This window comes from Corvus moneduloides, chromosome Z (genome assembly GCF_009650955.1).
Source record: "Corvus moneduloides isolate bCorMon1 chromosome Z, bCorMon1.pri, whole genome shotgun sequence".
Lineage (NCBI taxonomy): Eukaryota > Metazoa > Chordata > Aves > Passeriformes > Corvidae > Corvus > Corvus moneduloides.
In genome coordinates this window covers 45,840,140-45,852,672 of record NC_045511.1, presented here as the reverse complement: position 1 = coordinate 45,852,672, position 12,533 = coordinate 45,840,140, and the positions used below count along the sequence as shown (strand labels likewise).

The 12,533-nt window shown below is 40.2% G+C and overlaps 1 protein-coding gene across 8 annotated transcripts in view; it reads left to right on the top strand.

The window, feature by feature from the left end:
* The window catches only part of PALM2AKAP2 (PALM2 and AKAP2 fusion), a 265,964-nt gene that overhangs the window by 204,898 nt on the left and 48,533 nt on the right, over window positions 1-12,533 (top strand). Inside the window, exon 1 of one of the 8 annotated variants that reach the window (XM_032097541.1) lies at window positions 8,215-8,455. The exons of the other annotated variants lie outside the window; for them this stretch is intronic. Within the exon in view, the coding sequence (XP_031953432.1) occupies window positions 8,396-8,455 (60 nt within the window). The 5' untranslated portion in view covers window positions 8,215-8,395. Of the gene's footprint in view, window positions 1-8,214; window positions 8,456-12,533 lie in introns of those variants that run through there. 8 annotated transcript variants of the gene reach the window in all.

The window sequence follows — 12,533 nt, the reverse complement described above, 5'->3', positions numbered from 1 at the left end:
GCATTTAGAAACTGGTTTTTATGTAGAAGGACACAACATCTACCTACTCCAAGGAAAATCAGATGAGTTTCACACTAATATTTCAACTGGCAGTTTTTTCTCCAATCATTTTGTCGTGCAACACCTTATTTGGCACAAATATTTATGGTATTACTCCTATTCCTAAGGAAAAAAGAAAATGTAACATAAAAGCCATGATAAAGCCATGCCATATAGCTGCTGAGCTTTCTCAGACAAGCTGGTGAACAGGAGCATCTTTATGTGGCTGGAGCTGCTGGGGACTTTCTGGTTGGGACTGTGTCTTTCCGTTTTCCCTCTTCCCATTGTAGTGCAAAAGTCAGTGCATGTGAGACCTAGATGTAGGCTTTATAAGAAGTTTTAGGAGGGAGGCTGAGACTTGAGTGAGCAAAGAAGAGCAGTTTTCCTCCATACCCAGTTTCGCAGCCATAGCTGCAAAGAGTTTTTGCCAACGGGTGCTGTTCTGAAGCGCCAAGATCTGTGTACCCGTGCAGGGGTAACCTCTGTTAAACCTTCCCAAGGCTGTGCAACCCCAAAATCAGCAGGACATAGAGCCTCTGAATGCCTGCAGATAGTGCCAGCAGTGCCCAGCCATGCTCAGGCATGCAGAAGAGGTTCTGGCAGAGGGGCCGGACACAGCAGGGAATGGGGTGCCAGGAAGAGTGGAGCTGGTAGGGGGCCAGGATGTGGCAGGGGCTGGTGCTGGTAGCAGGGCAAGGGGTGTGACGCACGATTCATAGAGGCTTGGATCCATATTTCTGAAAATTGTTTGTTGCATTCTGCAATGACTTGTGTCAGGGCAGTGCCATGAAACTGACGGTCTGAGAGGTGACCGATTTTGTGGTTGTGGTGGTACTGACTGCTGCAACACAAAGAGTTAGAGCACGGTGCAAAGGGAGAAGGGATTTTCTCCCCGAGTTCCCCACTGAGTTACTGAAACTTTCTCTCCTGTAAACAAAGTGGTTGCATGAGCATCCTCAGTTTCGTTTTTCCCTTCTGATGACATTTCATGCAAAGGAAATGAGCTGCAAGTGTTTAGCTTGGCACTGTAACTTTGGTAATCGTATCCAGGGCATAGAGTAGCATGGGCTGGTGCTTAATCATTCACTCATTAGCTCAGTGTCGGTTTAGCTTGGAAGACAATTAGAGGGTAAAGAAATTGTGTCGGGCCGTTTGAGAGGAGCAGGTGTAAGACAGTCCATGAAGGACGATATACTTTCTGTGTTTGGTGGTGCACTGACTCATTGCCATTTCAGCACAGCTGTTGCTGCTGCTACCAGTTTTGGAGAAAACGTCTGTATTTGAAATGCCCATCTGCTTGCAGCTATTGTCATCTCTTAATTGGTGTAATCCTGTTAGATGAGAGGGGTACAACTGTGAGCGGCTCCTGCACTGCCACCCACTGCCAGCACCTCCTGTGCTATGCACCCTTTTTTTGCCCATATGCTTTCTGTATAAATACCTTCCTTATGTACCCAGGTGTTTCCCTGAGGGCTGACATTACTTATGTGGCAATACAAAGAGGATTTCTTCCCTCTTTGGTTATGATTACTCACCAGTCAGGGCATTTCCAAAAGGGATAGGGGCATGACTTGACACTGAAGTGGTTGCACAGGGGTCTGCATGGACAGCCAAGAGATGAAATCCTGACATACAATTTGAGATTAAAGGAGCTTTACTTGTTTAGTCTAGAAAATTGCAGACTGGGATATATCAAAAGTTTATATATGCATCAGGGAGGGAAACAACAAGAAGGGCAATAGGTTACTAATCAAATGCTCAGTACTGGAAAAAGAACAGAGATGAACTAGATATTAGTAGATGTAGATTAGAAACTAGAAGCCAGCCCTTGAGGATCAAAACTAAAACTGCCATGGCAACAGTGGGAACAAATTTTCTTTGTTTTTTTAAAGACAGAGTTTGAAGAATTCCATGAAGATGATAAGCTGTCGTGCTTTCCTGCTGCAACAGGTGATGGGACCAGATGACACAGGAAATCTTGTTTCCTTCTTCTCTCAGTCCAATTCATAACATGCATTTGTTAAAGTTCCTGAAGCAGTTTTGCAGTGGGGTCTGAGATATTGCAAATGGAAAGCGTATTTGTGAATTTGAACTGCACACAAACATTGTTTTGAACTGTGAGCTGAACAAATTTCACAGGATTAGGAGGGGGGATGCTGAGCTGGTGGCTCACTAGCTGACCACTCGAGGTAAATATGATGGTTAGGATACTGCAGTGTCAATTTATGATGTGTAATATGGGTGTTTGTTCAGTTGGAATCTGAATTTAGACAAATATGAACCACTCTTTCCATTCTTTTTATTGAGATTACTCTTCAGCCATATCATCAGACAGACAAGCAAACCCAGCACGGCCAGGGCAGAGGTGGGCAGGATAGCAGCAGCTCCTTTGGCCTGGCTTGCACTGCTCTATAACTGTGGCTGCCTGCTCTCCTTGCATCAGTATCAAAACCACAGTGCCAGCACCTTTCAAGTGCTGTTGGGCTAGTGAAAAGCCTGTTTTTCCATCCATGGTGAGTTACACTTGATCCCAATTGTTGTCATCTAAGTGCTTGTGATATTTTCTGCTAAACCACAAGAGGTTGCAGTTCCATGATTAGTACATAATTCCTTGTGTAGACAGCCCAGGGACACACTTGGCATATTACCTAGACAGGGACACCCTAGAAAAGCTGAAAAGGAGAACTGTTGGCCAGTTCTCAGTATTTTTCAGGACAGATTATGTACTATGTACTAAATCCCACTCTATCTTCTGTTCCTGTTGTTCCTTTTACACTGTGTGTCTCAGAGTTAGGATGATCTCTCTCTCTTTCCCCCCATAGCCATTCCAGTGAAGATTTTGAGGGAGTTTCCTCTTCTCCTAATAGTTTCAGGACATTTGTCATCTTTCCCGCTTGTAAAAATGTTTGGCTTTTGGTCTTTCAGAGGTTAAAAGGTGGTCAAGCAGCAGTTGTATTTGTTTTGAAAAGAATGTGAGTGAAAATTCAGGATTTCCTGCTTAGGCAGAGCCTTGTGATTACCAGTGAATGAGCCCAGTCTAAAGCTCATTGCACTCTACAGCCAGATACCCACTTAAATTCCTTGTGTTGTGAGCCATGCCTTAGCAGCTAAACTAGAGAACCTAGAGCTAAACTGGGGATTGCATGATGTCTTCTTCCCGTGATTTTGGTGGTAGGATTTGTTTCACAACATGCTAGGAAGCACCAAGCCAAGAAATTTTCTGTATGATGTGAAAACCTCATTGATCACGCCTCGATATCATCACTAGTTGTTTGCAGTGCACAGATTGATGTATTCAAGGGAAGTTTTGCAATCAGTGACTGTTAAGATCTTAGCCTTCATGATCTCATGCATTCCTTCTGATAAATGCAGTCAAGAGTCACATTCATGTATAGCTGCAGAGCATTTGTACAAAATACCTTTTTCTTACACCCTTTCTTACTGCTTTTCCTTTCAAATGGAAGGTAGAAAATTGTGGTCCTCAAGTTTCTTTTGTTTACTTGAATTAATCTTTCTAGACAGTTAGTCCAGCCCGTAGTCACCTAGTTAGTATTACTTGTTCTCACTTTAAAATATTCTAAAAAAGTCTTTTTCTTGTGATGAAACAAGTTTTTCTAAGTGTTGAGAAAATAATTTAGTACTAGGCATTTAGTACACTTCTTGTATATGCTCTTATTGAAATAGTCCTTATGTTATTACTCCTTGGGTCACCTAGTACTAGCTGATGGTGTAACCACTACACATTCTTGTTTTCCCAGAGATGGCACGTTTTTGTAAAGAAGATGGACATTGAATAATAGCAACAGTGTTGTATCCACAGAAGTTTACCAGAAAACAGTGGAGATGGGTTTTGTAAGAAGAAACAGTTTATTAGACTGACTAAAAAAAAAAAAAACCAGGGGAAAAAAAAAAGAAAAAACCCTAATGTTTTGGGCTCAGCACCCAATCATTAGCACACCTGCATAATAACTTGACTTTTTTTCACAAAGCAATAGGATGTTTTCTAGCTTCTCATGCTCCAGGCTTCACATCCAGGGTCCGGATAAAACTTTCCTGCTTTTTTTCAAGCTTCTCCATCTGTGTATGAAAATTTGCTTAGCCTTTGATATATATGATTGGAAAAGACAGGCTTCTCATGTTGCTGATACTACATGTTTTGGTGTACTATCTGACATCTTGCATATACTGTCTGATGATAAAGATAACTTTGAATCTGTCTTTTATGTCACATATAAAATGGGGATTATGAAATGTTGTGCAACAGAAGAGGTAAGATGAACAAAATGATAAATTTAATTCAGGAGATTTAGAGACTGGCTGCTTTAAAATTTCTATCTTACTCCTTTCCAGCCTGGAGGCAGGAATGGATAATGAGGTTTTTATACCTGTAGGAGGATTCTTGCCATAGGAAGGGAAGAGCAGCAGTACCGTAGTACAGAATAACAGTAGTAAAAATAATAATAAAAAAGCAACAATACTAAAAATACCTGTCACTCTTTCCTGAGGAGCTTACCAGGCTGAATTCTTGAACTTTCTTGTTCAGTTCTGCAGTTCTTGTTTTTGCAATAAAGTGCTCATGACATTCAGTAATTACAGATGGAGACTATGCAGGATTAGACTCCCAAGTACTTTTGCCCAAATTTCATATCATCAAACCATGTATTTTGCAATTGTCAAACCTTGTGGTTATTTAAAGTCTTTGAGTGTTCATGGCCAAGACTGAGAGCCTCTGGCTCCTATGTGGCAATGGCAGTGTCCTTTGCCAGCCAGGCTACATTCTGTACGACAAGTACAAATTGTTCCCTATCTTTTGTAAGGGAATAAAGAGCACAGTGATGCCTTATTCCTCACACCACTTCTGTGTTTGCACATGCATATAGCATGGACAAAACCAAAGGCATTTCAGGGAATTTCAGATTCCCCTCTGTCAAATGTCAGAAGTGGTGAGCAGAGGAATGGAAGCGGAGGTCTTCCTCACACTTCTGGGACTGCAGTACACTCTCCTGCATGAGCCATTGCATTTCAGTGGGGCACTGAGGGACGAGGAAAATGTAATGAACCATTTCAATGGGCAGTAAAATGAAAAAAGAAAGTTTAAAATCTTGGGTGCCTTTTCTTCTTGGGTTCTTTGGATACCAAAACGAAAAAGGTACAATATGGATCAGTCTCATTCACTAATGTTATGTTAGGGATTAGTTCTGAAGTCTTCAAAGAAGGAAATAAATTAGCAGATGTCCTCATAAGCACACTCTTTGCACACAGCTCACAAAATATGCTATAGACACCTCTCTGATAAAAGACACTGAAATTAAGTGATTTTTTCCAAGACATCAGAGCCTGGGATTGAATTTGGTCTCCTAAATTCCAGTCTAATATTTTAGACACATGTGTTTTTCACAGCAGGAGGTTTTATCTCTTTGATGCAGTGTCTCATCTTCTTTACTCATGGACAACTGGAAGATAAACAACTTTTCTGGCTTCATCAGCTTGAATAAGTTCTTAACCTTATCCTAAGGCTTTGTATTTATTGGGAAATAAAAGAAGGGGTGGAAGTGCAGCACTAGTAAATCCTGTAGTGTCAGAGTCTCACAGGAAGTCGAATGACCCTTGCTTGAGAAACAAAAACCACAGAATGTGGGTGTGATATTTATTGGTACGTGCTTTGCATTCTCCTCCAAGGACCAATTGCATTTTGCATCGCTACTGTAAATCCTGCCTACCTTTTCCAAGAAGATTTCAACACTAACTCTTCTGACAACAAGCCGCTAGAGGGAAATGCTGTGAGTGTTAGTATTTTGACTTCTGAGCCCTAGAAAGCTCTCCCCTGGTGTTAATGATTTTTGGTGAAAGGGAAGAATGACGGGCTTTCAGACACAGTGGGCATTCATTAGCATGTACTCTCTGTCAATAGACCCTGCTTGGATGGCACAGTGCCTTCTAGTGTGTCTGTTTGTTCGCTATTTCTCCCTGAAGACAAGTCAACAATGGCATTGGCTTTCTGATCTTCATATGCAAATGTTTTTATTAACATCAGCGGCTCTGTGATCTCACTTAAAATTGGCTGTGGGCTGGAGATGTTTTAGTAGACCTGTTTTTTCCTAATTTAAAAGAAAGGAGGAAAAGCTTAGAGTGAAAGGGGAAAAAAGATGGCTTACTTCTGCAGAAAATAAGCAAATTATATTTGTATGTGTGTAAGGTCATAAAAGTTCAGATTATGCATTTTTAACTGTTTACTTGCATGAATTCTCTTTTCTTAATGCAAAAGATGTAAAAGCAGCTTCAATGTGTTGTTCACAGTTAATTAACTGTTCTAAATATGGCTGATATATCACCATATTTCCAGCTAGCTGGTTTCTGAGCTGTTCAAGAGCACTCAGTTGTTCCACTATGAAAATCAAAGATCAGAGGTCTTCTTTTTAAGAAGCTTGTTTAATATTCTATGTTAAGGTAAAACATTTTGTCATTAGTATTTTCCTTACGATCTCCTGGGTTTCAGGTATTTTTGCAGACTTAGTTCATTGTCAAGTCTGCAGAATTGTATCTTAGTACTTAGGTTGATCCATTCTGTATCTATATTCTCATTTAAATTTGGAGTTTAAATGCTGTGGTATTTAGAGTTAGATACTGTGGTATAAACTTCATCATATAGGTAATGAGGAAAAAGAAAGAAGAGGAAAAAAAGAAAGTTACTAAGAAGGTACAAGATGAAGATGCATGCAGACAGGCTTGTTTGTTTGCCACATCATTTGTTTGCAAATCTGGCCATGAGAAGGTTCAAAGGATGTGTATAATGACCATTTCTCACCAAAATCCACAGTCCTACCCTTGGCTGTACTGAAGTAACTTAGTGTTGCTTTAGCAGAAGGCAGCATTTCCTCTATCTTGTGTTTTAACCTAAGTTCTCCTGTATCCATGCTAGTCCAGACCTCAGGTGTGTGTGTTATTGCCAAGTACTTGGTCAAATCAGTGCTTTAGTAGGGTCTGGCTGTTTTCAGTGGCTGTCTGTCCCTTCATTGTCAAGAAAGACAAAATATTTATGGGGAGGAACATTTTTTCAGAGAATTTTCCTCACAGAACAGTAGTGTGTGCTCCAGTAGGACTCGCAGAACTATGCTTTCTGTACATTGAGCTGAAGGGGGAGCAGTGCTGAGCCCAGCCTCCGTTCTCTGGTAGGAGTGTCTATAGAGACAACTCTTGTACAGTTCTTCCTGCATCCCTGTAATTTATTTGGGTGGCATTGCTGCAGTACAAGTACTGGAGATAAAATATTGAGGTACACTGAGTCAGATTTGAGTCGATATAAATCTAAAATTACTTCTTCTCCCTCTATTGAAGCTAAAGAAAGAAACCAGGACAATCTAGTTGCTTGATCTGTTTGTATGGACTTGCATCTGTGATGGTTTGTGCATACAAACAACTGCAATAAAAGAAAAGCAAATGTGGCAGTGGTATGTGTACAGCATCCCACTGTTTTCTGGGCAGGAGTAGGGTTCACAAGTGCCTTTTTGGTTCATCAATGAAATCACATAAAAGTAGAAAATAACTGAGCTTTGCTCTTTTACCAGTTTAATGTCTCTGAGAATAGGCCTTATTCTCTAATTGAAAAAATGATAACCATTGAGGAAAGTTAAACCATGAGCAAGGCTGCAGTATATCTTATTTTCAGCGTTGCAAAGACTTCAGTCGGGGGGTATTTTGGAGGAAACCTTTCAGTCTAATTTAGGGTGGTAATTTTATTTAATGTAGTGACTGTAACATGAGAGTGATCATAGCAGCTTCTGTGTGAATTTATTATTTATTATTATGCCGATTGCCAAGTAGAGGTCAGGATGCCGGAGACAGGGACAGGAGGGAATCCCTCCTGACAGGAGGAAGAGGGATTTCCTTTCAGTCAGGCTAAAAGGTAATAGCAAAAATAAAGAAGGCAAAGCTACAGATTGTCTCTGATAGCTGTTTCTGGACTTGTGAAGTAGAGTCAAATGCCTGCAATGGAAACACAAACAAACTCAAGATTTGGAGGAGAAGGAGCGACCCTGCCGTGACATGGTGTCCCCCATCCTCTCCTCTGAGAGGTGAGGAGTGGGAGGTTCAAAGGTTGTCATCCTATTTATGCTAATTGAGTTTGAGCTAAGCTCTTCCTGAGGAAAAAAGCCTCTTACTGAATTAGTTATTCAGTTCCTCGGGGTGCAAGTGGAATGGCTGTAACACTGTCTTAAGAGTCTGCTCGAGTGGCCCCTTGAAGAGTACATCTGAAAGATTTCTCTTTATTTAAGCATCCCTCAGATGCAAACCAAGCCGGAGACCTGAGAGACTTGTGTGCCTTTTGCTATTTGTCTGTCTTCAAAAGGGGCCAAACATGTTCAGGTACACAGCACCCTGGCAGGTCCTCTGCTTGTCCATGGAGCAGGGTTTGAGGGTAAGAATGATTTATTTTTATAATATTGTTAAACAACCATAATTTGTAATTGCATGAATGTGCTGTAAAGGGGAGGCAGCATTAGAGCTACTTACACAGAAAATGAAGGATCTGTAGGGATGTGTCTTGTTCATTTCTTCATTGCATATTTTCAAATAGCTGTAACTTGAGGGAACAAGTCAGAAGTTCTGTGAAAACATATCGTGTATGTTTATATGTCTCTGCTTTTGTATTCATACATCAAACATACATCACTGTGTACCTCTGTGTAGGAAAATATTGTTAATCATTTTAAGTTCCATAGGCCCTTCTATCCTTAAGCTTTTCAAAGGTTTATAGGGATGGATTAATGAATTAAACCTCATAGCAGTCTTAGGAGACACATGTTAAGGTAGGATTGCAGTCTGGGTAAGTTTTTTATTCAAGGTCATGCATCAAGTCAGCAGCAAATAGGAGAGTGAAATCCAGAACTTCTGATTCTAAGTCACTCTAGTTGCTTAGTAATTGTTAGTTGTCTTCTAAATTGGATTTTCTTCAAAACCTTTAGTGTTGAGGATTCGCAAAAGTACAATTAACTGTAGCAGTAGAACAACTATGGTCAAGATTGGCATCTGAAAAGTGTAACCTTAAATTAATTTGGGTGTCATTATTTCTACACTTATTCTCACAGTACATGGCAGTATTCTTTTCCATGAAACCAGTTTACTAGTCTCTGATGGCATTTAATATGAAAGAGTTAGTTTGCAATTCAAAAATACCTATTGCATTTCCTCAGCTCTCCTGATATTATCACAACTCTTGAAACACTTGGTATGGGTTTTCTTTCCAAAAGTGCCAAATGACAGAAGATCTTTAAACTTTGAAAATAGGTTTATAGCTTCAGAAGTTGCAACAAAATACTGGAAATTATGGTTTCTAAATAGTGTCTCCTGATCTGTCTTTTTCTGTCTCCCTCCTTGAAAGAGGTGAACCAAAAGAGGTGAACCAATATTAAAATGTTAACTGCACCATTTTGTTCTTACAACTAGCAAGACTTGTATCTCACTAGCTTTTATGATATCTGAAGTTTGATTTTTTCTATCAGTCTCTCTAGAAAGTGCGTACTTAAAAACAGAATGAGCAAGACCTGTGTACACCTATGTTTTCTATATGTGGACAGTTTGAATTCGTTGTTGCTAAGTCCATTTTGACTATTCCCTTTCTAATCCTTTTATCTTAAAGGATTCAACTATACAGATTGTATAGATCACTTATCAATCATTACATAATCTTCTTTGGGATGGAGGTGGGATTTTGTGCTGTAAAAAGGGTGGCCCAGGACTTCCAAAGGGCTGGTATTTGTGAAATTTTCCAGCTGGAGCAGGTTCTCAGCTGGGTCTGGGATCCCTTTCAGCAGAGACTTTAGTTTCTCAACTATTCCTTACTATATCATGAAAGCTTACTTCTGAATAAATATGAATCTGCAATGTATGGTTTGCAAAATTAGCAGTTATCTAACCACAATTTCTGCAGAAGTTTCTCCCTTTTCCCCCTGGTGTCTTAATCAAGCATTACTGAAAAAAAAACCTCAGAAAGTCCATGAAGTGGTTTTTTTGTCCTGTTTCTATTTTAACATAGACAGATTCACAGTCATAAGTTACAGCATGTCTGAGACACCCAGTATATTACCAGAAGCTATAGATGAAGAGAAAATTTGGCCATGTGTCCAGTGGGTCCCTGAAGGCATGGCATTCTTCACTGAATTCTATGCTGTACAGAACTGTGCAAGTACTAGAGCAATGATAATAAATTTTGGATGTTTGTATCCAAATGCATTAAGGTGTCAGAAAGCTGCCAGCATTGGCTGCAGTTCAGTGTCTGAGCTTCAGCTCAGGGTATTTCTTAAGCCAAAAATTAAATAGGGTGCCTGGGGAACACTCACATCAAATGAAATCAAGTGCCCACTTGCTGTCAAAAAAAGGTTAAAAGATTAAATATATTTACTGCCCTTGCAGGACAATATTGTGGTTGTGATACCAGCTCAGATAGGAATATGTGTATTTCTGTTCTAATTGCAATTCCTCAGGATGGCCACTTCATGGAAGTAAGTGATACTCTCAGTGATACTCTCAGCTTTCTTTCCATAATTGCTTGCTCAAAATCAGCCAGAGATGGCTTCTCCCAAAAAAGTGGTACTGCATCCCTATATGGATGAAGTAATGACTGCTATGACTGTGCCAGGCTATGAAGTCGTAGCCTGCTGTCTGCATACCAGCCATTCATTGCAGATGTGCATGGACTACTAGCCAGGATCAAGCTGTGAAGTGTTTTATGTAGAGCTGTGCTCAGAAAGTCTGAATTCCACAGGACTTTCTCTGGGTAATGCTGGACTGGTTTAAAACTTCAAGTGTGGCAGCAATATGGAAGGTGTCCATAGCCCTCCATGTACAAATCTGCCTTCTATGTGTTTAAAATAAACAGTGCAGTTTAATATAAATGTTTGGATTTGTTACTTATTTGCATTTCTCTATTGCAATGAGTTAATCTAGTCAAGCCAGTGATAAGTTTCATATTACCTTTTGCCTGTGCAGACACTGTTGTACATTAATATTTATTAAATCATATTAATTAGACAGCTGATTAAAGTATACTGTCGAGGAGTATATTGCTAGAGGAAGGCTGCAGTATTTCTTCTCTCTTAGGCCCAGCCAAAGTCACCATTTAGCATTTCATACTTGAAAGACTGTCCAGCTCACCATTGCATGTGATCAGCATTCAGGCTTACAGCATGCTTCTGTTGAAGTCCACAGCAAAATTCTCCTTGATTTGGACTAGTGCAGGGTTGAGTGTACAAAGATAATATGATGGTAGTTTGAAGGTAATATTTATAGTGATGCCAAAAATGGAGAAGCTTTGCCGAAACATTATTGCTGGGGGCTTTGGAGTTAGCACAGGTATGATTAGTGAAAAGGCAGGGCTGCCTCTAGTCTCCTGGTACATAGCAAAACTGCTCTAAGGCTCATTAGGGGCACATCCAGGCAGTGCTGCAGTACAGATAATTTGTTTTAATGAACGCTGCTCATTTAAAAAGCTGTAATTTGTGCAAAGCCCTTAGGAAGTAAGGAGGAACTGCAGGAACATAAATTCCCTAAAGCAGAGTCGCAGTCTTTCCAGGTGTGTGACTAAAGGACATCATAAGCCTTACAAGAAACAAATAAAGGCTGTAAATCATCAGAGTTCTGCAGTTGCTCCATCAGGCTTGGCATTCTGATTTTTACTGAACTGTTGAGTCTGTATGTTTGCACTAAATTGTTTTGAATTAGATCAGAAAAAAAGTGGAAAGGTCTTAACAGTAAAGGTAGATGTGGTCCTTTAATATTGTTGAGGTGCATTTGGCTGGGTGGGGTGGTGCTTTTCTTTTACACATACATCTCTTAGTTCTAGCGTCTCTAGATTTTTATATTTTATCAAGTGATGTGGTAAAGCCAGGATTTGGAAGAAATACTCATTATGATTACTGCAAATAATAGTTTCTAGCTGGTGGTTCCTGGATTCCAACTACCACATATTCCTAACTATGGCATTGAAAGCCAATACTTAACCAAAAGTGTCCTCAGTATGTCTCCAGTGATTCAGATGAATCAACTCATGGCTGCTTGTCTTCAGACTAAAGAGCTGATACAATTTCCTGACATTTTTCAGGCAGGAGAAGCTTGAGGGTGGTATCTAACATAACTCCCTAGCTCTTACAAGAACCTGTGTTGCCAGGCAAATAAACAGCACTGCACAGTGAAAAACAATCCTCTTGTCTTACATCTGAAGTGGTGTTTTCAGACTGATAATCTGTCTTGATAGCAAGTAGATACAAAAGCATGCTGCAAGGAGCTGACTTGCACTTAATATAATGCAGTAGCAGAAGATGACTCCAGTTGCATAGACTTGGATCACATACTGCCCGTTCTCTTCTCAACATAAAAGGTCCTAGCAAAGAATCTCAGTGTTCTATAAGGTAAACTTCAGAAGAGTGAGCCGTGAATGCCCACCGTGGCTGGATGGTGCTTGCTTGCACAGAAGTGTTTTTGTCCTCTCTGTACTGCCT